The sequence below is a fragment of the Magnolia sinica genome, chromosome 5 (assembly GCF_029962835.1).
Source record: "Magnolia sinica isolate HGM2019 chromosome 5, MsV1, whole genome shotgun sequence".
NCBI lineage: Eukaryota > Viridiplantae > Streptophyta > Magnoliopsida > Magnoliales > Magnoliaceae > Magnolia > Magnolia sinica.
The window spans coordinates 2,861,782-2,889,044 of NC_080577.1; the positions used below are offsets into that span (position 1 = coordinate 2,861,782).

The 27,263-nt window shown below is 42.3% G+C and overlaps 1 protein-coding gene across 17 annotated transcripts; it reads left to right on the plus strand.

Annotated features, from left to right (window-relative positions):
- Window positions 1–261: 261 nt before the first annotated feature.
- LOC131245124 (polypyrimidine tract-binding protein homolog 2-like) lies at window positions 262–25,694 on the plus strand. 17 transcript variants are annotated; one of them, XM_058244355.1, is made up of 12 exons: window positions 298–621; window positions 10,711–10,963; window positions 11,062–11,271; window positions 12,848–12,910; window positions 13,736–13,809; window positions 13,936–14,031; window positions 21,170–21,227; window positions 21,370–21,474; window positions 21,573–21,654; window positions 22,475–22,587; window positions 23,446–23,805; window positions 25,348–25,694. In XM_058244355.1, the coding sequence occupies exons 2-11, from the start codon at window positions 10,778–10,780 to the stop codon at window positions 23,794–23,796; spliced, it is 1,338 nt and encodes a 445-aa protein (XP_058100338.1). In that variant the 5' UTR covers window positions 298–621; window positions 10,711–10,777; the 3' UTR covers window positions 23,797–23,805; window positions 25,348–25,694. The 17 variants fall into 17 exon arrangements, 12 of the variants coding, with proteins under 12 accessions (XP_058100348.1, XP_058100343.1, XP_058100345.1 ...); XM_058244354.1 differs by having other exon boundaries at window positions 25,397–25,694; XM_058244357.1 differs by lacking the exon at window positions 25,348–25,694 and adding an exon at window positions 24,621–25,300.
- The last annotated feature ends 1,569 nt before the right edge of the window (window positions 25,695–27,263 follow it).

Sequence of the window (27,263 nt, forward strand, 5' to 3'; positions counted from 1 at the left end):
CATGCAACGAAAAGTAATTACATGGGACCTAAACTCAACCTATTACATCCTCCCCACATGCCGGGTGGAATTTGAACGGACCAAATGAAATTCTATCCCACCTAATCACATTTAATCGCCTGCACAAACGCCCCTTAAATATCTATCAGCCATCCAGAACTTCCTGGACCCAAGAAAGTTTCATTGGTGGCCACCCGATTCATATTATTTATTGTGTGTGACCCACGTGAGTTTTGGATATGCTTCGTCTTCGGATTACGTCCTTACATTATATTTAGAAACTTACGAACGGAGTGGATGTTACGTGGACATCAGGGTGGGACCCACAAAAGCTTTAGGTTGTCGTACAGGGAGCATCGCCGACTCGGAAACCGGAATGCTCCTAAAATACGCCGGGTGCCTCCGCGACTATCCGTGCCCCTAATCTATCTTGCACCTCAACCGCTTCCCGCTGCCTCCCGATTACAAACAGACGGCAATCGGATATAAATTCCCCCTAACAGCATAAACCTCAGAATCCAAAAACAGAAAAGAGGCGAAAAAGCTCCAGCGACTTTTCTATTTGCAACCCTTTTTCGGAGCCCTAGATCGAAAAAACGACGGGAGATTTCTCCGTTTCAGGTGCGTTTCGCTCTTCAAATCCATGAATCTGCGATCGATTTCCCATTACAGCTCATGAGATTTCTATGATTTTTTAGCTTTTGGTGTTTATTTATGGGCTATGTGGATCGAGATTTTCGTTTTCCTGAGATCTGCTCCGTTAGTTTCTGTTCGATTTTCTCGCTTTTGATTTTGGTGTGGAAATTGAAATCCTGCATCTGGAAAGGCGTCGGAAGAGGTCGGTAGCTCGAAGATTAGCGAAAGTGTAGCCCGCGGGCAATTCCATCGTCTGTGGGCCCGCCCTCCGTGGCCAGAACCATTCGTCCTGCCAGCCCCACCGCTGATGAGACGTGGTACGGAATCCTACCAATTGGATGATCCGGCATGTTCTGCGATATCATGCAAATGGATGATTCAGTTGTAAGTCCTTCAACTGGATGGGCAGTGTTGCCGATTGGTACAACTTCTGTGCTGTGGGTCATCCATGGTGGGACCCATCAGATATCAGTTGTCATCATGGAGGATGGGTTCCGTGGACTTTGGAGGGGGCTATCAACTACCGCTTTAATGGTTATGTGGACTACAAAACTGATCTTCAATATTTATATACATGGTACTTTGGGTTCTGCTTTACATTATTAGTGTCACAGGTGGATTTCCTTTGGATAGATTACTGTCATTCTCACCATTTTTTTAAGGGCTTGTTTGGGAGCTTGTATTTGGAACGCATTGGAATCCAAATCACAATTACACTGGAATCAAGGTGATTCCAGATCCTCAGATGTGTTTGGCAGCTTGTATTGTGTTTAGATGCCTGTAATTGGAACACATTGGAATTCTTTAGTATATTCACAGGATCCTGTATTTGATTAACTAAATCAGCTTTAATATTCCAAATTAGTACACATATGTGATATTCGACACAATGGTTGTAATAAGCCCATTGAAATATATACTTGGGCCAAAAATGAGTAAATTCCTAGCCCCAGGTGGGCCACAAACGAGCAACTCACCAACGCTTTTTAACCATCCATTTAGATGGCCAACGTTTTGACAATTTAGATCATTCTATTAGTGTGATTTTAGTGATGCCGCCGATAATTGAATTATTTAAGAGGTTTGGGAGAACGGCTAGCTCTGTAGGTTTGCTCCCCACAAACGCAATTTCAATTCCCCTCCCTGGGATTGTCACGTGGTTTGCAGGTGATTGCGTGCATCTACAGGGATTACTCTCACCTTAAAAAGGGGTGGGGACACCCTCTTGTCATAAAAAAAAAATAAAAATAAAAATAAAAATTGAATTCTTTAAGGGTATTTAACATCAGCATGCCACGTGCACAACAAATTAATAGCCTAAGACACCTTTTTTATCCATGCAACACTCCTGCCTTTAAAAGGGGAGCCAAAAAAGGCATTTCACTGCAATTACACTGGAATCACAATACTAAGGTTTGATTTCAAAACACACTAAAACTGTGTATTTCATTTACCCCCAAATTGACGTAGTCAAATGATGGATTTGTAGCAAAATTCACCCAAATCCTCTCAAATCCCCTCAAATACATCCAAATACAAGGTTCCAGATGGTCCATTATTATCATCTTTGTTTCGAAGTTGGAATATAGTTTGATGAAAAGGAAATTCTTTCTATATCCATTTGTCCCTATTGGAGATTGAAATTTCTGCAGTTGATCAACATCAACGTGTTGTGTTCTATCCCAGCATACTATAAAAAAGAACATTGCGCTTGATTGTCGCTATGCCATAAGATTTCGATATTATCCATGTTCTCATTTGAATATATATATGGAGCCGGGTTTCACGTTGAACAGACATCATGGAGTTAAAAGTGTTGTTCTTCAGAAGGTTCTTGATTTTCTCTGTCAGCTGTTTTTATTATGTGTAGCAGTACTTACAGTCAGGCATCTGTTTATGTGGAACCTAGATTCCTCTGCATGTGCCTCAGTAGCACACACGTCCTGGTCCAAATCATCGAAGTCATATGGCAAGCAGGCCATTGTTGCGCCTTAGCCTAAATTCATGCTGGTCCCCTCATCAGGTTGATACATGTGTGCCGGAAAAAAAGGTGTGGTGGTTGAAAAAGGATAACTAGTCATCCACCTTCAATGCACATATGTAGCCATCCAACAAGCAGAACAACCTTTTTTGTTTGACCTATTGCATGTTAATGGTATGGCCTGCCTGATGGACCATGGGGATTGTGCTTGTGTGCCAACTGCAAGTAGCATTCCTCCTTTATCACTGGCACTGTTGTTATTGTTTGTTCTCCATTGTTTCAAAGTCCAAATTGAAATATATTGTGAGAGTATTAATCATTATTTAAGCCTTATCCCAGCTAATTGGGGTCAGCTACATGAATCCTTTTCCGCCATTCCACTCTATCAATGGCCATAACTTCAGTTAGATCATAAATCATCAAGTATTTTCTTACTTCATCTACCTTTGTCCTTTTGGGCCTTCCCCTTGCTCTTTTAGAGCCTTCAACTTGTACCATCTCACAAGCCAAGAGAGTAATCCAATGTATGACAACGATGTCAATGACGACGGAGGGTAACGATGGCTATGATGGTAAAGGTAGCGAGGAACAGGCTGATGTTAGAGAGAAAGGTAAGAAAAGATTAGACGACTCAGGTGATATAGCGATTGGAGAAGAAGACGGGGAGTGGAACCAGTTTCATTCCAGAAGACACAATCGGCCTCTTGTGGGCCTACCATTTTCGTTAGAGGTTATCTACATGGATGGTTCCTTATTAATCTAGAGAAGATTTTCGGCCGGGCGGGAGCCGTCATCGATGTTGTGATGCCCAGAGACAGAGTGAGTGGTGGCTATCGAGGATTCGCACTCGTTCGTATGAGCAGCGAAGCAGAGCTGGCTAGAGCGGTCGATATGCTTCACGGCGTAAGCTTTGATGGAAAGAAATTGTTGGTGCAAAGGGCTCGATTCGGACCTGAATCTCTATCCGGTCCTCCCGGAACCTCTACCCTGAAGCGGCCTTCTTTTAAATCTTCCAAATCTTCTGTCTCAGCTCCCCAAAATCAGGGTCTACCACTTATTCCAGCCAGTTCTCATCTTGTTAGATCAGAGGGACACTCATTCAGAGATGCTCTCCTTCATGGCAACAGTATCCCTAAGGATAAACCATCGTCCCCCCCTATATTGGAGGAGTTAGTTAGCGTTCCGCACAGACCTGCTCGTAAGGAAGAAAAAGATGATCAATCAGAGTTTACTATCACTGTGGACCAGGAGAAATTCGACAAAAACAGAGCCGATCTGGCAAAGTCCGTGGTGATCATTACCAAAGAGGGAGCCTCTATATCGGCAGTCAGGGAATGAATCAAAGAATGCACCGGGTTCCAATATGGGAACTCCGATGTCAAGCCTCTGGGATTCAACGCTCTTTGGGTTTGGGTGTGTCCAGGCCTTAACCCAGATATGCCAACGATGGCGGGTCATTTGCATTCATCAGGTCCGGTCGTTAAGATCATGGCGTGGGACGAGTACTCCATTTTTGGTAAGGAAAATGTATGGATTCTCATTTGGGATAACCCAATGGAATGCTGGTATGACGAATTTCTCATCTCGGCAGCCTCATGTCTGGGATTTCTTTTAGAAATGGACTCCAAAACGCAGTTAGGGGTGGAATTAGGAGTCATCAGAGCCAGGGTGAGAAGGAAGAAAGGAACCCCTCTTCCAACCCATGTGTGAGTGAAGGTGGACAATCGGACCATTATGCTCCCAGTCCAAAAAGGAGATTCCAGACTCAGTTCACCCCAGATGGGGAGATGTTTGGAGATCCAGGGAGCCAGCGAGCCAGATCCCAGTGCTAGAACAGGAGAAGATGCTGGAAGAAGGTGCACAGTTTCCATTCTCCAGCGGAGCACCATTGGAGTCTGTTGTCAGTCCGCTTGCAGCCATCATAAATCGAGACTGCAATCAGCTTTTCAAAAGGACATGCAGCAGTTCCACAGTTGCTCCTGCGTCTCGTCTGGAAGACGCCATCTCTTGCTTCCTCGAGAAGGAATCGAGGGCACTGGAGATCATGACATGTGGCTTAGCTTCAGAGACGGGATCTCGGGCGGAGGGCTCATCCTTTCATCGAGCGGCGTTCGAACAGACACGTAAGCATTCACTTCTCCAATTTCCGAGACGCAGTAATGATGATAGATCATCAGTAGCTGGATCCCGCCGCGCGTCTCCTGCTTATCTCGAAGACTGCATCAAAGCCATCCAAGTGGACGCACGGGTGTCATCTCTGAGACTCACATCTCTCACTGAAATCGGGACCGTAGAAGCGGGTCCGTTTTCGACCCGAATCCGCCTCTCTCCAAGTAAGTGCGGTCCATTTAATATATCTGAACTCGTTCCTAAAAATCCCACCCCCGAACCTAGATCAATCCCTATGCGATGTCCGACCCTCAAACCCGATCTACCCCAAATACCTGTTCATACCCACCTTCAACATCCTGTCCCTTCTCCACCCCTCCGTAACCACTCTCCTTCTGCCTTGAGGGACGATCTTTCCAGAGGGGAACTATCAAAGAGTCTTTTCTCCGAGTCCCAATGCTTATCATCCATCCCCACATCCCCAGTCAATTCAGCGACCCAAGTCAGGGATTGGGCAGATTTGGGTCCCATAACTTTGTTCCAGGAGGACATTTCCAGCGACGTGATAGTAGCAGAGCCCCTTCAGATGTGTGTAGAACTCCCCCATCAGCAATAGGAAGACAATACGATGCTCACTACAGAAGGCAAAAGTAGAGAGGAAATTTTCGACGAGATCTAAAATAAGAAATGGATCAGAGACGCGGTTGGTCATGTAGGTCGATCCCTGGGCTTATTGTTTGGAAATAGAACAGAGGACTATACCGGTATTTTTTAGTACATTGAAAATAGGGGAAGACCCCTCCCACCTTCAAGGACGCCTTCTAAACAAGTCATCCGTTCCTCCAGCAACAGAGAGCTTCTTAGCCTCCAACCAAGTCCAGCTGCATCATCTGCATCTAATGCTAGACGCGGACGAAAGGGGTTTCGGGGCAGTTCTGTACCTCCATGAATATTCTCTCTTGGAATGTAAGGGGGGTCAGCTCCAAGCAAAAACGGAGTTTGGTCAAGGAGTCCATCAGGAAAAAGAATTCGGATGTCATATGTTTTCAAGAAACCAAAGTCCCTCTATTCTCAGATAGACTGTTGGCTACGCTGTGGAGAGCTAAGGATGCCAAGCGTATTACTCTGGATGCTAAAGGCTCTTCGGGAGGTATCCTTATTGCTTGGAAGTCATCCAAATGGGACCTGCTGAATTCCTCTACAGGTGCCTTTTTGGCAACAGCCATCCTCCAAGATAAGTCTTCTAACTTTTGTTGTCTCATTGTCGCTGTTTACGGTCCTAATGAGGACTCTAACAGGCCAATCTTCTAGGACAAACTGACTGCTATTAGACAGTCTTTTTCAGGACCATGTTGCTTCATCGGGGACTTCAATGTTGTTCGCTTTGTCGAGGAACATTCTCGCAAAAGGAGAGCTTCCCTTGCCATGCAAGCCTTCTCTGATTGGATCCAGTCTCAGGAGCTTGCTAATCGTCCGCTATCAGGAGCCAGATTTACTTGGTCCAATGGTCCCAGGATTCAAATCCAGTTAAGATTAGATAGGTTTCTCTTATCTACAGATTGGCCGGAGGTGTTCCCCTCAGTGTGCCAGAAAGCTCTCCCCAGAACGACGTCCAACCATTGCCCGATTCTGCTTTCAATGGAAGTTGAAAATTGGGGCCCTAAACCATTTAAATTCAACTTAGCATGGCTCAAAATTGAGGGTTTTTAGCAAAGAATTGCGGAGTGGTGGTCTTCTCTTCAGGCGGATGGATTTGCTCGTTACAGGTTGATGTGTAAACTCAGACTCCTAAAGGAGAAAATTAAAGAATGGAAAGAAGACGAGCTTCGAAAGAGAGAGAACGAATCAGAAGCCCTATTCGCAGAATTGCAACAGATTGATTCTAGAGCAGAAGATGATGTTCTTCCGATGGATGTTCTCTCCAGACGAATTCAAATCATCCAATCCATCTCGACCAGATCTCTAGAAGATGAATTATCCTGAATGCTGAAATCAAGGGCAAAATGGATTTCCGAGGGCGACAAAAACACTAAATATTTCCATAGCATAGCCAATATGAGAGCTCGAGCCAAAGCCATTCTGAGTATCACTGTCGAAGGAAGGCAGATTGATGACAAAGATGAGATTGCTGATCTTGCGGTAGCTCACTTCAGATCCATTCTCTCTTCAGATGGATGGTCTAGACCTCATCTCGATGGGATTCCATTCTACTCCCTTGAAAGATTGGAGGCGGACCTTCTGGAGGCCCCTTTTTCGGAAGAAGAAACTAAAGCGGCATTAGATGCGCTGGGGGGAGATAAATCTCTTGGACTTGATGGCTATCCCATGATGTTCTTTCAAGCATTTTGGGATACCATTCGGTCTGGTTATGAATTTTCTGCATGAATTCCATTCTAGGGGAAAGCTATTTAAGGGGCTCGGCGCAACATTCATAGTGCTAATTCCTAAAGTTGTTGGAGCAAGTTCTTTCTTCGAATTCAGGCCCATTAGTCCGATTGGAAGTCCATATAAAATCCTGGCTAAAATTTTGTCCTCCAGATTATCGACAGTTATGGGGAAGCTAATTTCGAAATATCAAAATGTTTTCATAAGAGGCAGGCAGATTATTGATGGTGCTTTGATAGCTAATGAATGTCTCAACTCATGTCACAAGTATGGGGAAGAAAAGCATCTTTTGCAAGTTGGACATCGAAAAGGCGTATGATCATGTGGACTGGGGATTTTTGCATTACATGTTAGTCCGTATGAGATTTAGAGAAAAATGGAGGTGGATCAAAGCTTGTGTGGGATCGGCTCACTTTTTTATCCTACTAAATGGTGCTCCAAAAGGCTTTTTCCCCAGCACGAGAGGTTTATGTCAAGGAGACCCTCTCTCCCCTCTCCTTTTCCTTGTGATTGGAGAGGCCTTTTCGCAGATGCTCCTTGAGGGTCAAAGTGCAGGGATTCTAAAAGGAATATCGATGCCAGGTATCTCTACTCCGATCTCTCACATTCAATTTGCTGACGACACCCTCATCATGGCTAGAGCGGACCCTGATTCTATAGATAATGTGCATACGACATTAAGGTGTTTTGAGGCTGTCTCGGGTTTGAGAATCAATATGGCCAAATCTAAAGTCTTTGGTGTAAACATCTCGGATCTGGAGTTATCTTCTTATGCTGAATCCCTTGGTTGCCCGTCTGCCTCTTTCCCTACTTCTTTTGTTGGTTTTCCTCTTGCCATTGGCCCCCCTCCGATATCTATGTGGGACAAGATAGTGGAGAAATTCTAAAAGCTGCTCGCTAGATGGAAATGCCGTTATTTGTCGATGGGTGGTAGGCTCACACTCATTAAAGCAGCCCTATCTAACCTCCCAATTTACTTCATGTCTCTCTTCAGATGTCCGTTCTCAGTTCTGGATCGTATTGACATACTTAGAAGAGATTTTCTCTAGTGCGGTAAGGAGAATCAAAAGAAACTTCACCTTCTGGATTGGAAAGATGTTTGCATCCACTTTTAGGAAGGGGGTGCGAGCATAAAGAACCTGAAGGTTATGAATCAAGCCCTCCTGGGTAAGTGGTCTTGGAGGTTGGGCACGGAAGCGGACGCTTTATGGAGCAACGTTGTCAAAGGTAAGTACGGTTCATCCCCTGGAGGTTGGTGGACCAAGAACTCAGCCTACAGAGCATCCTTCATCTGGAGAGGTATCCTTCTCTCAAAAAAATCAGTGGTTTAAAACATCGGCTTTGATCTTGGGAACGGGTCTGCGATTCGATTCTGGGAAGACCAATGGGTGGGAGAAATGATATTGAAAAACAGATTTCCAAATATTTACTGTCCCTATTGAAAAACAAATTTCCAAATATTTACTGTCTCGCCACAAATAAAGAGAGGCCGGTTGCCAGCTACTATATGCAAACTGATTCTGGTATAGTATGGGAAGTTAATTGTGTCAGAAACCTCCATGGCTGGGAGGTTAGCGAATACGTTGATCTGCTTGATTGCTTATCCAGCATGGTCCCGGTCCAAGCCGACCCAGCTAAACTCTTTTGGTTGGCTGGCGGCTAAAAATCGGATCTTAACAATAGACAATTTGAGAAAGAGAGGCATGCAGCTCATTAACATATGCCTCTGTTGCATGAAAAGTGAGGAATCAGTCAATCACTTGCTGGTTCACTGCCCTTTCATCTCCCAGATCTGGCTGGACGTCTTTAACAGATTCAATGTCAGCGGGTGTATCCTAGTTTCTGCTTCCTCTATGCTAGCGTATTGGCATGGTTTTAAGTTGGGCAAAATCAAATCCCGTATATGGAGAATGGGTATCCTCGCTATTTGGTGGGCTGTTTGGAAGTAAAGAAACGACAGATGTTTCAATGACATCCAGTCTTCGGCTCAAACAGTGGGATCCTTGGCTAAAAAATTGTTAATTGAATGGGTGGTGAATGTTATTGGCCTTAAGGACTATAATCTTTTGTTTTTAGGCTTGTAGGCTTTTGGTTCTGCTATCTCAGCAGTTTTTTTTTTTGTATTCTCGTTTTCTTTTTAATATAGTTTTGTTGCTTCTGAAAAAAAAAAAAAAACTGTACCATCTCACAACTAACAAGCACAGTTCTTAGTCTCCGTTGCACATGACCAAACCATTTAGGTCTAGTTTCCATCGTCTTGTTACCCATTGGTGCTGCTCCTAAATTCCCTTGAATGCATTCATTTCTAATTCTATCCTTCCTTGTCTTGCCACTCATTCATCTCAACATCCTCATTTCAGATACAATGATCCTATGAACATATTGTTCCTTGACTGCACAACATTGTCCCATAAAGCATAGCTGGCCTTATAGTTATGCTATAAAATTTCCCTTTCAGTTTGAGTGGTATATGACAATCACATAAAACACCAGAGGCACATCTCCATTTCTTCCATCCTACTTGAATTCTATGGGTAACATCTTTCTCAATCTCTCCACTCATGACTTATCAACCCAAGATACTGAAAGCAATCATTTTGTGAAACTTCTGGGTCAACAATCCTAACTAGTTCCTCGTTCCCACTCCTATTGTCACTAAATTTTAGTCTATATACTTTGTTTTAGTCCGACTAATTTTAAATCCTTTAGATTCTAAAGCACCCCTACATAAATCTAGCTTTGTGTTCACGCCCTCCGTCGTCTTGTCGATCAAAACTATGTCATTTGCAAACAACATACACCATGGGATCTGTAAGGAGGCAGGCATAAGAGTTCTTTTAATGGATATCTTGAGATTTTAATAAGAAACAAAGAGAAAAGAAAATGGTAACAAGCATAAAAGTAAATTTTCATGAAGGGCCTGTTGGATTAGTGGGAAAAGAAAATGTAATAATTTACATGAGCACTATTGAATTATGAATTCCATTTTTAGGGTAGTTTGAATAGCAAGTGAAAATCTTATATTCGTGAGAAGATGGTCACCTTGTATCTTGTGCATGGGTATTTGACTATGGAAAGAGTAATAATTGCTATGTGGACTATTATTTTCTTTGCTAACCAAACATTGTGAAATGTCCCATCATGGGAAAGGTGCTTCATTTTCCTTTCTTTTCCCGCTTATCAAGCAGGCCTTAATGGACATTATACTTAAGCACTTAAGTTCACATATGCATGGTTTTGATTTTATCCACGAACTGGCTTTTCTCAGTCTTGCTGTATCTGTAGGATAGTAGAATATCTATCTGATTCGTGGCCTTTAAAATAAATTATATGGAGGGTGATCTAGTGCGGGGCACGAGTTTGTACTTGTGGTGCACTAGAAAGAATCACTTTTGGAGCTTATTGGGATGTTGCCATCTGTATTCTGTTATGTAAATTTGAGTTTCTTAGACTTGTTTTATGAGCTTTCAAGTGGACAACTTGGTTGTGTAGCTGTTGAATCACAGATTTAGATCTCATGGAGAGGGACCATACAATTGCTTCTTTTTTGCTTTTTTGGCAAGCAAGCTGGAACTGAACCCACTACCTCATTGTTGCAGCAAAGATCTTTTGTGCTGTTTAAGAGGACGAACGCGGTTTTTCAGTAAAGTTTGGGGACTGAGTGCAATGACTTCCGTATCCAGTCAGCCCCAGTTTCGGTACACTCAACCGCCTTCTAAGGTGCTTCATCTGAGAAATTTACCGTGGGAATGCACGGAGGAGGAATTGATTGAACTGGGGAAGCCCTTTGGTAAAATCGTGAACACAAAATGCAATGTTGGTGCAAACCGCAACCAGGCTTTTGTTGAATTTGTGAGTACAATATAAATTTGGCTTATTATACTTGTTTCCCTTTGTTTAATTTATTCTGAGCAACATTTGTCCTTCCATCTTTTCATGAATTCTTGTAGGCAGATTTAAATCAAGCAATTGCAATGATATCCCATTATGCTTCCTCATTAGAGCCGGCTCAGGTACGGGGGAAAACTGTCTACCTTCAATATTCCAACAGGCAAGAAATCGTCAATAACAAATCGACTGGCGACATTGCTAGTAACGTGTTGCTGGTTACCATCGAGGGTGTTGAGGCAAGCGATGTCAGCATTGATGTTTTACACTTGGTAAGCAAATCACCAGCTTATTTATGATGGAGAGAGGTATACCTGTCCCCAGTAATATGCTTTGATTTATAGGAGGATGACATGTGAGAATTTTATACGAATAGCTTATAATTGTCGCAAGGCTTTTCTTTGACATGCATCTAAATGGATCAGCAGGTCCATGTCACACGGAAACATCTTCGATGGCAGCCTATTGCATCGGGAGAAAGCGCATGTGTGTTTGTCTCCTCTCCCTAATGCTGCCTCTTGACCCTATCCCTCCTCCTATCCTTACCATCTAAATAGTTGGAGTTTCTCTGATTTCTTCTCTCCTCTCTATCCCTCAAACCTTAGCTCCCAATTCTAAATCCATGAAATTGGATACATGAAACTCATCTATGTTTCTTTTATCTATATGAAACTTTTGAATTTAAGGATCAGTGTGTTTATTGACTTGTTCTTTTGCATTCTCCAAACTGGGAATCTTGTGCTTATTGCCAGTGATGTAGTACATCTATGTGATACTCATCATCATCTAAGCCTTATCCCAGCTACTTGGGGTCAGCATATCTATGCCATGCTCTTGGTTCTAACTTCTAAATTTGTTGCTACATCTGATATGTATTTGTTGCTACATCTGATATGTTCGTTATATGTTGATTATCTTCTTCTTCTTCTTCAGTCGGTCAATGCTGATTATCAGTTGATGGCTCTTACTCACTTTTTGGCTTCCCTTTTCACAACTTTGCTTTTACAAGCCGGTAGATGGGGGAGGAAATTCTCAATGCAGAGATCCAAATGACTAGTCTTCAGTCACAAGAGCAATAGCAACATCATTAGATTGTATGAATCATGTGAATAGTAATCATATGAACCCTAGGAATCTTAACCATATGAATCCTATGAATCTCTTCACATTGTTGTTAAAATCTCTTTGCTTTGGCAACTGAAGAGAAAAGGTTGATTTGTCCATATGGGGCGAACTGTCTTGCGGCAATAATTGCATCATAGGGCATGAAAATAATTTAATTCATTATTTATGCTGCTGATTGCAAGGTGAATTCTGCTGATTCTTAAATTGTATGCAGCAATACCTTCTGATTTGTTCTTTTCCTTATTTGGTTGCTCTATTTTTTGTGAGTTAGTAGGTATTTCACGTAGCTGCATCTATGAAACTCTATGCCGGATTTTAAACCAGACTTTGTCCATAATGGTTTATATCGTGGTTCAGGCCACATTGCCTATCATACTTGTTCGCATGTTTCCCAATTTCCTTCACTGATCTTCATGCAACAGCATTGCTGCCTGTTATGTGCATACATATGTTATTGATGTTCATAAGCTGTTCAAGTTTCACATGACTGTTGTTATATGCATCAAAGGGCCTGTAACACCTGTTGACAGTTGGCAGTGGAACATTCTGCTTTCTGGACTTTTTTCACTTGCTTTCAATTCTTTAATTTTTAGGGTGAAGGAAAAAAGAAAAGAAAAGAAAACAATGGATGAACATTGTCTTCTCAATTTTATCCAAAAAAATTGCTCACTCAAAATTGCACTTTTGGATTTGTTTGAAGAACTTATAATTGTGCTGATGCAGGTTTTCTCAGCTTTTGGATTTGTACACAAAATTGCCACCTTTGAGAAGACAGCAGGTTTCCAGGTATTCTACTTATTTATTGTAATCTATTAAGGTTAGGGCCTGTTTTGTTTGATGTAATTACATGTAATTTCTCTCAAATCAGCGTTAAATGCATACATCAAACAACAACCCATGCGATTTGAAAGTTAAGAGGAGTTGCTTCATATTAGATTTCGTGATAATTTGAACCATGATATATTTGTTACATCCACTCCATTCATTTATTAGTAAAGATCATTTTTGGGCCCATGCCCAAAAATGAGGCAGATTTAAAGATCAAGTCAACCACACTACATAAAACACTGGAGATTGAATGTTAACCATTTAAATGTTCTTCCCATAGTGTGGTCCACCTGAGCTTTGGATGTCTCATTTTTGGAGGCATACTCTAGAATGATCTGGCCAAATGAATGGACGGCATGGATAAAACATTTACATCATGGTGGGACTTACAGAGTCTATCTCGTTTTCTGTACCTAAAAGTTGTGGCTGTCAATGTCATGCAGCATCCCTTCCATCACAAATTCCTATAGCATGTAATTAATGCTAAAAAAGTGTAAAATACACTGCAATTCACCTGAATACATCCACCAAACAGGCCCTTAACTGGTTGTTCAACAATTTTTTGTGAACCTCTGCCATGGTTGATTCCAGAGCCCAGGTAAACTAGGAAAGTTGATGTCTGGTTGGCAGCCAATCATAAAACTTCGCTGATCTACCATATAAAAGATGACCCCAAATTGATGGGAGAAAGGCCAAGATGACATTGTAAATTAGCACCACATCAGTTTTTTATCCTTCCCAAACACGCCTTTCCCTTTTAATATAATAATACCTTCTCTTCAGGCACTGGTGCAATTTTCTGATGCGGGAACTGCATCTACAGCAAAAAATGCTCTGGAAGGGAGAATCATTCCTAGGTGACATTGAATATCTTGTTTCATTCTCTTGGTGTTTTTTTTTTTTTTTTTTCCAAAAAGGTATCCTCTTAGGTGTTTCTTGAAAAGTAAAATTTCAATATTTTATGTGTTTGCCTATAATGACAGATACTTGCTTCCGGAGCACTTTGGGCCATGTACTCTCAAGATAAATTTTTCTGGACATACAGATTTAAATGTGAAATTTCAGAGCCACCGGAGTAGGTAAGGCAATGCTCTTGAACCATTAGTATCTGAGTGCAACTCTGTCACAGTCACTGTTCCTAGTATTGGTAATATTATTGATATTGCCAGCTCGATGATACCGGTATCACTGGTAGTATAAAAAATTCTAGGTATCGATGATATATCGCAAAGTATCGCCAATGTTTTCGACTGTGTAAATTCTAGGTGTCACTTGTATTGTCAATGTATCAGGGATAATTCGATAATATTGGCAATGCATCACCAATGTATCAATATCGCCAAAAAAAAAATTTCCATGTTAATTTTTTTATGGGTGCATGCTTGTCAGAATTTTCATGTCAAAATTTCCATGCCCCCAAGGGAAACCTATAATTTATGTCTTTTTCACAATTATTTGATTCCTAAATATGCAAATATGTATATTTTAGCATTTCTTGAAGTTTCATTGAGAAATTCCATCATTTTTCTCATGTTTCCTCAATGAACAATACATTTGTGGGTATAAGTGATATCAACGCATGTTTCCGTATCCCCAGCCATTAATACACGTAATGATAACGATACAACGAACACTGCTCATAATATGGCCTATGAAAATGTAGGCAGCATTGACACCACACAGTTGTGGAAACAAGGGACTACAACAACTTTTGTGCCTAGTTTTATAGGAATACTGTTTAGAACTACTAAACCCTAGAAAAGCATAAATATGACACGTAAACATATTCGTCGTCGTCATCACCATCTAAACCTTGACCCACCTGATTGAGGTTAGCTACACAGATCCTCTTTCACCATTCCTTAAACCACAGGTTGGGTCTTTCCTTACTACCTTTGCGCGCGTCTTTTTGGGCCCTTCCCATTGCTCTGTTAGAGCCTTTAACTTGAACCAATTCACTTCTTCTAACTAGTGTAGCTCTTGATCTCCATTGCACATGGCCAAACCATCTAAGTCTACTTTCCCTCATGTTATTACCTATTAGTGCTACTCTTTAAGTTCCCTCAAATGCATTCATTTCTAATTCCATCCTTCTTCATCTTCCTGCTTATCTATCTCAACATCCTTATTGCGGCTACCCTCATCTTCTGAGCATGTTGTTCCTTAACTGCCAACATTTTGTCACATAAAGCATGGCTTGTCTTATAGCTATCTTGTAAAATTTCTCTTTCAGTTTGATTGGTATGTGACAAGCACATAAAACTCAAGAGACACATGTCCACTTCTGATATCAAGTTTTAATTCTACGTGCAACATCCTTCTCCATGTCATTAGTTATTGACCCAAGATATTGAAAATGGTCAATATAGGGTACTTCTTGGTCAGTAATCTTAATTAATTCTTCGATTCCACTCCTATTGTTGCCAAGATTGCATTCCATATACTCTGTTGTAGTTCTACTAGTTTTAAAACCTTTAGATTCTAAGGGATCCTACCATAGTTCTAACATTGTGTTTATGCTCTCCCTTGTCTCATCAATCAAAACTATGACATCTGCAAACAATATTCACTATGGAACATCTTCTTGTAAATGCCTCATTAGCTCATCTATAACCAATGCAAAAAGATATGGGGTCAATGCCAACTCTTGGCGTAAGACTACGGTAATTGGAAACTCACTTGTCTCTCCCCTATTGGTCCTCCCATTTGTTATTGTTCCCTCGTACATATCCTTAATCATGTCAATATATCCTCTTGAGACTCTTTTCTTTCCCAGCTCCCACCAAATTAACTCTCTAGTGCTCTATTAGATACTTTAAGTCAATAAAAACCATGAAGAGATCCTTCCTCCTCTCCCTATATTTCTCCATCAGCTGTCTGATTGAGAAAATAGCCTCAGTAATTAACCTTCCTAGTGTAAATCCAAATGGTTTCTGATACATTCGTCTGACGCCTAAACCTTTGCTCCATCACTCTCCCAAAGTTTCGTAGCATGACTTGTAATATTACATCCCACAATAGTTAGTGCAGCCTCTGTATTTTTCATGTATCTATCACGGGTGGGACCCATCTGATGGTCCCAACAGTCCACTGTTGATCGTGGGCCACTCTTGAGTTGCATCGAGGATTTTTCTTGTTGGATCATGGGTGGATGCAAGTCATACTTGCTACTCATATTTTTATATATTTGAGGCCTCAAAACAAGATTAACACAGGCAAACCGTAATTTACCACATGCACTATGTATTTGTAAATGTATATTTGAGTGTGTGAATCAGTGATGCTTCCTACTTGCTTCACATTCTTTTATTGACACATGACAGAGTAGAAGCTATAAGACCGCCTCAAGCTTCGCTCAAGGAGTGCGTAACATTTGAGATTGAAGTTGAATTCTGTATAATTAATTGAAGTCACATTTAAAAATCTGCTCTGCATTCTCTAGTGGAGACCCCGGTGCCTCCATATGCTAGGACAGTATTAGTGACTAACTATTTCTTCCTTTGGAGGTGTTTGAAGGTTGGCTAGAAGGGACTCATTTGGTCAAATGGGTCTGACCCTCTTTTCTTTTCGTCTGAAAGATCAGTCAAAAGCTGTATTTGGCCAATGCTCCTGAGGAGTTCTCACACTAGCGAGAATTGCGCATTTTGTGGCATTAGGAATTTCAGAACTGCTCATTTTGTGGCATTAGGAATTTCAGAACTGCTCATTTTGTGGCATTAAGAATTCCAGAATTGCTCATTTGTGGCTAACTAGGCCTCTCAAACATTTGATGAGTCAGTCTCATTAAAACAAGTTTGAGATAAATCATCATCATAGCCTTCTCCCCACTACTTGGTGTTGGTCTTATGTATCTGTGATTGCTTGCTAAAAGGTTTTAGAATCAGCTAATGTTGGACAGATGAAAAAGAAGAAAAGAAGAGAAGAAAGGATTTTTGCACAAACACACAATTCAAAGATGTTGGTTTTGTAGGGTTTCCTCCCTTTGCAAGAGTATTTTCTCCCTAAGCTCACACTTTTTTTGTTCCAATCTCAACATTAGACTTTATTCATGCAAATGACCTTTGGGCGCTTATTTGCATCAGAATACAGAAGATAAAGATCCAAAGAGATCTTATAGATCTTCACTAATTTAGATCTAAGTCATGTACTAAGGAGTGACATCGAATGTTCAAGTATGTTTTTGGAAATATAAAAACTAAAAGGATTTCTAATCTAAAAAGATATTCTCAAAATAGAAAACTGCTACCGACTTAATGGCACTAAGATACCTATTAAAGATTCCCCAAGATAGCACCAATGACTTGATGACAAATAAGATCCTATTAGAGATCTCCCCAAAATCTTTACTATATAAAGACTCCAAAGAATCAAGCTACAACCACGTTTGGATCTATATCGTCTATATAAAAAAAATCCTATAAACATGACTCCAAAAGTGGGGCGCACGTCATGGGTTGTAGGACCCGCAAATTTGGGTTTTGGGGCCCCTGTCTTCTTCACACACTTCTCGTGATCTTTCTCGGTTGCATTATTCCTTGCGGCTGAAAAATACTTATTGTGCAATTGATAATTGGCATCTATCCATGGCCAACATCTGCCTTTGTCTCACTCCTACGTATGCTTTGACTGGAGCTGATGGTTAGGGGTGTCAATGGGCCAGGCTAGCCTATCGGGCTTTCGGGCCTAGCCCGTCTCTGGCTGGGCATTGGGCTGGAGTATCAAGCCCAAGGACTGGGCTCAGGCTTAAAAATCAAACCCGTCTAAAAATAGGGCCGGGCTTGGACGTGTAGATGCTCAGAAGTTTGGCTTGGCCTGTTAGGGTTTGCAACATCCCTCTTTCTCAGATTTGGAGGATGGCCCTCCTCGCTATATGGTGGTCGGTTTGGATTGAGAGAAATGAAAGATGTCGTAGAAATTCCTCCTCAGCGGAGTCCGTTTCTTTCAAAGCCTCGAACTTGGTGATCGAGTGGGCCACGTACGCCGATTCCCTTAGGGAAGAAGACTTCTCTTTTCTTGTCGCTTAAGGGCTTACGTTATCTCAGCGTTGCCCGTTTGTTTCTTTAGTTTCGTTTGTTTTGTTTTCTTCTTTTTTCTGTTGTTCACTCTTTTAGTTTAATGAATGCATAACCTTTCCAAAAAAAAACATCCGTCTTTCTCAAAAACTTCATCCCTCCATCTGTTCCACTACCACACCTGACGCACCATTAATTCAAACCCCCTTTTCCCTTTCCCTTCTTATAACAACCTTCCCTTGTTTAAAACCCCAAACAAGCAAAAGAAGAAAAACCTACCTCCCTCTCCCACTTGGGATCTCCCAATAATGGAAGCATTCAACTTCAGCACTGGAGATGAGGAGCTAGTGCTAACATGCACACCTCTAACACCAACACCAACACCAAGACCATCACCATTGTCATGCGACTAACAGTGGCTGAAACAAACTACAATGAAGATGAAGGGAGAAGAGGATGAGAGAAGGATGAAGACGGATATTAAGAAGAAGAGGGATCAAACTAAATGGATGGAGAGGGAGGGTCAGATTTATGGGTTTCGTCTGGCTAGAATCTTCCCCCCTCCATCAAACCATCCTTTCTTCAAGGGGAGTGTCATGCCAATCCAGCCATCCTCGATCGTCTTCGTCCCTTCCAAGAGGCGATTCCCCATCTCTTTCCTGGGAGGGATCTGCAACCAAAGAGAGTTCTAAAGTCAAAAAGCTTTCTCACCTATTCAGGGATCGGGCTCGGGTTGGGCTAGGGTCGGGCCTTGTATGTATAGTCCAGGCCGGGCTCAGGCTGGACCATTTTGGCCTGTCATGGGCTCGAACCGGGTTTGTACTTTCATTCAACAATGCAGGCCAGGCTTGGACGAAGCTTGGCCTGGCCCGTTGACACCCCTAATGATGATGGAGGCCAATGCGCCTACCATGAACTGCTTTCACCTATTGGATTGGTAGAGCACGCCGCCTCCCTTTTCACTTATTCTTGTTTCATTTCCTTTAGGATGCAATGCAAGGCATCTCTTCTTCAATAGTAGAACTTCTTGCTTCAAACTTTGGATTGGCAATTGTGCTTTCCTTCCCTACACTTGATTTGTTTCCTGATTTCACTGTATAGTTTCTTTTTTCACAAGCTTCTGCTCAGCACTCTTAGGGTGTGTTTGGCCGGACGTTTTACAGTGGATTAGATGGGATGGGATACGGTTTAAGGTAATTGATGGGTTGTCAAAGTTTGTCCATTGATCCCATGGATTTGGGATAGCCCATGGTGGACACAGCAACGTGTTTGGATGGCTCGTGGGATTGGCTATTGCTGCAGTAATAGACGGTTGGAGTGTTTAGTATTGCATGGATTGCTGGTACACGTCCTGCCAATTGGCGTGTTTTGTGCAACAATCGTCCAACTATGGTAAAACCATGCTATTGATGTTAGTAGGAAATCCGATTGCCTACTGGGTAACCACACCGCTGCGGGGCCCACTGTGATGTGTATGTAGCTTATCCACACCATCCATCCGTTGTTGGCCAGCATATAAAAGCACTCCTTAATACAAACAAATGAATATATGGACAAAAAAGCAATCCTTCAAGAAAACTTAGAAAAGCAGCAAATGTTCATGATCAAACGATGGCACACCGTGGATCCAAGGGCTAAAGATCACACCAGGGCCAAACCCACGAAAATCCCTATTTCAATTTCATCTTCATCAAAACCTCCTTGCTACTGAGGATCCACCAGTCAAAGACCCATCCTCTGCCCTACAAGCCCCACTCCCAATCGATGCATACAAACTGTATTACAGATTCAAAATACACAATCCCCATTATCTGGTTGCTATTGGATACTTACCTTCGAACGGTGAGATTCCACTCTGCTCGCCGGCGTTGAGGAAGAAAAACGACCAACTGCACGTTCTGCCGATCCCCACCAAGCAACACACAAATGTCGGCCTACCTAGAGACGCACCGAGACGGCGTGGCCTGAGTCGTCTCTTCCATCACACAGCTGCCAGCTGCCCGACGGATTCGGCAAATCCCACCATGAGATTTTGCCCATCCCTCGAACGACCATGGGATACGAGATGGGATGCGAGATGAGATTTCGCCCGATGTCTCTGACAGCCCATCAATTGCCTTAAACCGTATCCCATCCCATCTAACTAATCCACTGTAAAACGCCTGGCCAAACATGCCCTTACAAGGGCGAGAGGGCTGAAGCACAAGCGCCATCCCAAACAATTGATGGGATGGAACCGTCCATCATAACCCTCCTAATATGGTGTAAAACCATCCAGCGCGTCGGGCCAAACATGCCCTTATTGCCATTGGGATGGTACTAATGCATCCATCTCAACTTCAAACATCTCTTCCCTTTCTAGCAATCTAAGATGTGTTGTTTGTTCCATCAGCTGATCCATCCAGTGATCTTTTGATGGATACCTCATTTGATCCAACATTGGACTCTTCATATTTATATTCTTGGAATGTGATGCTTTGTCTAGGCACGTCATCTGTCAGCCGTCACACACTACCAGAGTATCAAAGTTCTTCATTACTATGTACTCTGGTATACAAACTTAATAGTCTACATTACTAATACCTATGTACAAAATAGTATACGCTAGGGCAATGAGCTGGGCCAGGCTCTTCATCATTGACCCTAGCCTAGCCCACCTAGACACCAGGCCTACATTTCAAGCCCTAGCTCAGCCCTCAGGCCCAGTTTAGTGGCCCAAGCACTGGCTCTTCAGGGCTGGGTAACCTAGACCATTGCCACCACTAGTGGAGAATATAGATAAACAAGAAACCCTCTAGGAAAAAAAAAGGTTTATTTTCCCAAAAGGAACACTTTCTACGTTTGCAAGTAACTTTTCGAGGGTTTTTTTTTTTTTTTTTTAAATGTTTTAAAGACAATTCGAGATAAATAAAATAAAGTTCCAAAGGACAATATGCTATTTTTAATTTGTTCAAGATGTGTTGTGGAGCAATCAACCCAAACAGGTGGGACAAGGCTATGATGGTGATAATGATCTTTTGGCCTTAGCCATTGCATTTGCGATATTCTATTCAAGTGCCTTTTCTCTCTTGTTGAGGTTTTTCCTGTTAAATCACATTCGCAGATGATTATTGATTCTTTTGTCCTTTTGAGCTCTCTTTTTTCTTTTTTTAGTTCTTTTTTTAACAGTGATCTTTGTGGTGCTTACTTTTGCCATCTTTCCCAGGGATTATACTAATCCATACCTTCCTGTTGCTCCTTCAGCTATAGATGGCAGTGGTCTGGTAAGGCACTGGCAGTAGGCAATCCATGGGAACACACACATGCACACACATGCCAAACACAGACACATACACAATAGAGATATTAGTTATTTCTAAATTCATCTCTGTTCTCTTTAAATCCGCATGTTTGTCATCATTGCAGGCCGGTGCGGGTCTTGATGGTAAAAAACAAGAAGTGGAGAGTAATGTTCTTCTTGCATCTATCGAGAACATGCAGTATGCAGTGACCGTGGACGTATTACATAAGGTATTCAATTACTATATCTGACACTTACCTTGCTAAAAGTTAAGAAATGCTTTTTAAGTCTGGCTCCAATTACCATGCTTGTTTTGTTTGCTGGCCAGGTCTTTTCTACTTTTGGTCCTGTTCAGAAAATTGCCATTTTTGAGAAGAACGCGGGATGTCAAGCTTTAGTTCAGTACCCTGGTAATCCCAAACTTACGACTCAGGTTAAAACTATACTTTTTTCTTCCAGCAGACTTTTGGCCTGACTACCACGTTTCAGAAATGATGAATGCATGTGTAGTTTCATTTGGCCACTTGGAAGCTGCAACAGTAGCTTTGCATCCTTGGGATATTAGCCATTAATGCAAGAGGACAAATGTTTTGCAGAATCCAAGCCGTGCTATTGACTTCCATTAGTGGAACTTTCAACTGTTCCGAAGTTCTACTCCATGCAAGTTCATTGATCTCCTTTTTTAAATTGATCGAGTCTTAGTTGAGATATTTCATTCTGAAATAATGTTTTTCCGTTTGAGTTTCATGCTCTCTTTCAACATGAATGTTGTCAGATAAATTCTAATCTCTGGAGCTGGCTTCGGTTCATTTTTGTCTGTCCACTATTGCAGATTTCTAAGATTTCACCTGGATTATTACATGGTTTCTTCTGTCAGAAAATGGAAATGCTTGTGTTTGTCTGCACTTGTAGATCCCTGTGGTGCACCACTTAAATAGGCAATTAAACTCATTTAGTACGCCAGATGTGTGGATTCTTCAATGACATTGGTTGTGTTGCAGATGTTCAGAAGGCCATCATCTCCAAGGAAGCCTGTCATTTTTGCTTGTCCACCATTGCGAATTTCTAAGATGGCACCTGGCTTATTACATGGTTTCTTCTGTCAGAAAATGGAAATGCTTGTGTTTGTCTGCACTTCTAGATCCCTGTAGTGCGCTATTCCAATAGGCAATTAAACTCATTTAGTACATCAGATGTGTGGATCCTTCAATGACATTGGTTGTATTGCAGATGTTCAGACGGCCATCATCGCCAAGGAAGCCTTGGAAGGACACTGCATCTATGATGGAGGATATTGCAAGCTTCACCTCACCTATTCTCGTCATACCGATCTTAATGTAAAGGTATTCTTTCCCTGTACTGTAGAGCTGTTACATTATTAAGTTGCGCCATATTTGGTTTGAGTAAGTATAGAATTCTGCCCAGTAGTGATGCTCCAGCTGGTCCCAATCCAAGGTATTTGTACTATTGGCCCACAGCCTGTCCATGGTGGGCCTGCTGGATAATAGTATGTCTTGCTGACAATCATCCATAAGCTGAAAGTCTAAATGTTACCTTGCACCTTATTTGTACTGTGTTAACATCTTTTGCTTCCTGCTGCTGCCAGCAGGGTTAAAATATCAACCATTGGGCTCCCACCTGTAGAATCAGGGCATTGTCTGGGCTTGGTTTTAGAAACCAGCCAAGATGACTCTAGGGCCAATTTTATGGTTTGATAACCAATTTGAATCATGTAAGGAATTCAGGGCATTGTCTGGGTTTGGTTTTAGAAACCAGCCAAGATGACTTTGGGGCTGATTTGCCAGTTAGATGACCAATTTGAATAATGTAAGGACAAGTCGCATGTAGGAGTTGCAACAGGTGAGGTCTGGACTGGGTCAGGGTCAGTCCGAGTCTGACAGTCATTAATCAAACCAAAAATTGTCCTACCAGGGTCCTGGCCTGTTTAATAATCAAGCCTTTAGGTTCCGGCCAAAGTCCGCCCATTAGGATCCTAAGTGAGCCTATGCCCTAATTAACAAACCTCAGTGTTAATCCAAGCCCTGTCTGTGGCAGGCTAATCCAAGCCAAAGTTCCATCATGCAAGCCTGACCTGTCGCCAACCTTATTTTGGATCTGGCTCTGATCTTCCCATTTAGCTTTCTTTTGGTTTCCTGAGAGGCGAGTGCTATATGCTTATAAATGGATCTTCTAAGTTTCAGGCAAACAATGAACGAAGCAGAGACTACACCAACCCAAATGTAGCTATCTCAAACAGCCAGCCTTCAATTCTGGGGCAGCAGCCACTTCAGGTGCCGGGATCTGCAACTTCTCAGTACAGCAACATCCCCTTCGTACAAACGACCACTGGGATAATGGCCTCTCAACCCATGGGGCAATGGGATGCCGGTGTTGGAGCACCAGCACCTTTGCCTTCCCATCTGCCTAATCACATGTACATGTTGCCTGTAACCAACCTGCCTTCTGAGATGGGTCCTGCTGGAATGATGCAGCTTCCCAACCAAGGTGGCCTACTACCTGCCATGCATTCAATGCCACCTTATGGCCACTGACCAACTTCGGTAATGGATTGTTCTTTTACTCCTTTTTGTCCATTCTTTCTTCTTCTTCTTCTATTTTGTGATTACTTCTTTACAGGAGGGATGGAATGTGTAGGATACTGCAGTCTGCAAGACTGTATCTTACCATGGTATGGCAGTCTGCAAGACTGTAATCTTATCATGGTATGTTCTGATTGTCCTTATTTCCATGGTTTGGGACGGGGTGCCACTCTTCTGAGTGGGATGTGGACTCGGCTGGACCAATCCGGTTTGTACCGCGAGTCACCACCAATTCAGCCCCAACTCAGGCGAGTTGGGATTTGACTTGGGGCCAAACTAGTCGGGGCAATTATCAGAGTTTGTAATCCATGCTTGTTTCTTTCATAGCAATGCATGTCTTTGAACTGTAAATTTTCAGAAATTTCATTATTAGTGTATGACCCTCATGAGAGCAGCGCATATGTTGTCTCATGTGACAAGTCCTTCAGTGCGGATCTCATGGTTTTGTAATCCAGGCTGTTGATTTGATGGGCTGTGCTGTGGTGGGACTCCATGATTGCCTGATCTAAACCCTTCCATCTGCATCTTGCAAGCAGGTGGCTACAAGAAAAGTACACCAACAATCCCCAGCCAGAGATTTTAAAAAAGAAAAAGTCCAGCACTGAATGGCGGACTTTTCTAATCAAGGCCTGGCTGTCAAACCATCCCACACCGCAGTTGGGCCGAGACTCCCGGCCCGGCCCGGCCCGTTGTTAGGCCTAGTCAACATCTAGCTCACTCAAGTCATGGCCAGACCCATCAAAATGTGCATGAAGGCCCAGTTCCATGATCGGTAGTATGTAGCAAATCTCCTCCCTTGAAGCTTGCTCGATTTTCTGGGTCCCACAATGTGATGATCCAGATTGTTCATGTACCGAGGTGGTTTGCAGCAAATCTCTTCCCTTGAAGTTTGCTCGATCTTCTGGGTCCCACAATGTGACGATCCAGATTGTTCATCTATTAGTCCCTACGGAAGGTTCACGCAGAGAGAGAGAGAGAGAGAGAGAGAGAGAGAGCACTCATCGGTGATCTCATCATCCGCACAAAATTGAATCAGAAACCAGGTCCAGAAAAGCACACTTTGACCTGCTTTCTCGTGAATGCTGATGATCTTCAATCAGCCAGATTCTTTCCATGGGGATTGCATGCTACAGGAGCTTCCTGATGAATGGTCAGAACTATCGGGTTGTAGGGTAGAAGGGGTGAACCTCTAGGGAGAGCTAGCCAGCAAACCTCTTTGTAACCATTGCTGTTCGGCTATAAGGATGGTGGGAAATGTTGTTTGCTTGCTCTTCTCTAAAATACCCCCCCTCAATGAATTATTGTTAATGCGTTCAACAGCAGAAGTGTGTGTTTTTGTCGCCTCCGTGTGGGCCTTGAGTTTGGACTGTCCATCCAGTGGGCCCCACTGTCTATGGAACATTTGTTGCTTTCATCATTATTATTTTTTAACCGGTTGAATGTGGGCCTTATTGTTTGTTAACTTCTCACATTGTCATTTTTGTGCCGTTGGATGGCCTACAGAACATGGGGTAGCCAATCAGCATTTATATTACTGCTTATCTATTTGCAGCAATCTGATCGGACTCTCATGATTGCCTGATTGGTGTATCGTGGCTCTACAGCCTATGTGATGTGTGGGCTGGGCGAAGAGGTTTGGTACTTGAACATCTGTGTCAACTGCCAGTTGTCAAAAAACTAAACCTTGGAGATGGAGTTTCAAGGGGAAAAAAAAAAAAAAGGGGGTGCGGTTTCACACGGGGGAACATTTCCTTTGTAGGGCTTGGATGGACCCAAATATGATAATAAACAATTGTTGAATTGGTGGGGCCCACCCATGATCAGATGATTAAGTGCATGAACATGGACACTTGGAAATGTGAAATCCATAATGGAGATCATGGGGCTTATTCTTCCTGTCATGACAGTAGATGGGACCATATTAGGAACCGAATATTTCAAAATTGGCTCAATTTTTAATCTCTCCAAATTGACCAAGCTCTTCAAATGAGGCTCAAATGTATTATTGAAGCACCTTTATTATGATTCTATACCATTTGTTTAATGCAGATGTAATAAGAGAGAGAGAGACCAGCAAAGGAAGCTGTAATCATTATAAATTTACAATATGTTATAATGAAAATCTCTCATATAAGCATGCACATTAAGTAATATAAAAGTATCTTCTTTACTATTTTATTGCGTTTGTCCAAACTCAGAAATTGACAGTCAAATTACTTTTTCAAAGAGCTAGGTAAAGTAATTTGTAATCATTGCATTTTTACTATACATTTATTATTGTAATTTGCAATCCAAATAGGTTCTTGAATTAAGAAAACCATAGTAAACCAAACAGAAAGCGTACCTAAGTGCTTATCTCCAATGATTTTGAAACGATCTGCTTAGTCTAGACTCAGATGCAGATACAGACCCAGCTTGTATGGAGTTGCACCTGGGCTTTATACAATGGATCATGAGACCTATTATTAAATTGGTCCCATCTGAAACTCTCCTCAACGCTGTATATTCACATTGACCAGGGAGTTGCACCTGCACCAGCACAACAGCTGTGCTGGGCCATCCATCATTGACCAGGGCCCGGCCCTCAAGCCAAGTTTAGGGGTCCAAGCCATCCCTCTACAGGAGCGGCTACAATGGCCATACCGGATGGTGATGGGCTGACCATGGATGAGTGACCTTTCCAGATAGATTAGTTGGCTAAAAACCTATGGTTTAAACAAAAGTGATTGCCATTTCAGTTCCTTAAAGAAGAAGGGAGCCAAACTAATCAACTGTCCGCGCTCAGAAGACAAAAACTTTGCGGATTGATGATTTAGAGATGCTGTTTTTTTAATCTATGGCCACAACATTAAGGCCTACTCGATGGACGGTTCAGATCAGTATAAGGATCTTCGAGATGCAAGCTACTGGTGCAGAGTGCACATTCTGATTATAGGGCGGAGTACAAACTAAAACCAGACCTCCAGCCACAAAGACGGTTTCCACGCTCGACTATGGGAGTGATGGGAGCGGATCAAGTCTTATACGTTAATCGGTGTTGCCCTGACCGTGGGCCCACCTTGATGTATATGTTATATATCCACGCCGTCCATCCGTTTTTCAGATCATTGTCGGGGGCATTCCCAAAACTTAATCAAATGCAAATCTCAGGTGGACCGTACCACAGGAAACAGTTGTTATTGAATTACCACCACTAAAAACTACCTAGGACCCACCGTAACGCTTATTTTCCATCCACCCTGATAAGGTTAAATAGACATGGATGAAGGGAAGATCAGCTCGATCCAAAAACTTTTATGGCCTACGATAAGTTTTTGATGGTTAATCACCAGTTTCCAATAGTATGGTCCACTTGATATTTGAATCTTTTTAAGTCTTGAAATCAATTCCTAAAATGAGATGGGAAAACGGATGGACAG

Excerpts from the sequence above, each read along its gene's own strand:
- LOC131245124 (XM_058244358.1), top strand. The coding sequence starts at position 10,778 with ATGACTTCCGTATCCAGTCAGCCCCAGTTTCGGTACACTCAACCGCCT. Across the intron at positions 11,272-12,847 it reads GCATTGATGTTTTACACTTG|GTTTTCTCAGCTTTTGGATT; the intron begins GTAAGCAAATCA and ends GTGCTGATGCAG. Across the intron at positions 14,032-21,169 it reads TTTCAGAGCCACCGGAGTAG|GGATTATACTAATCCATACC; the intron begins GTAAGGCAATGC and ends CATCTTTCCCAG.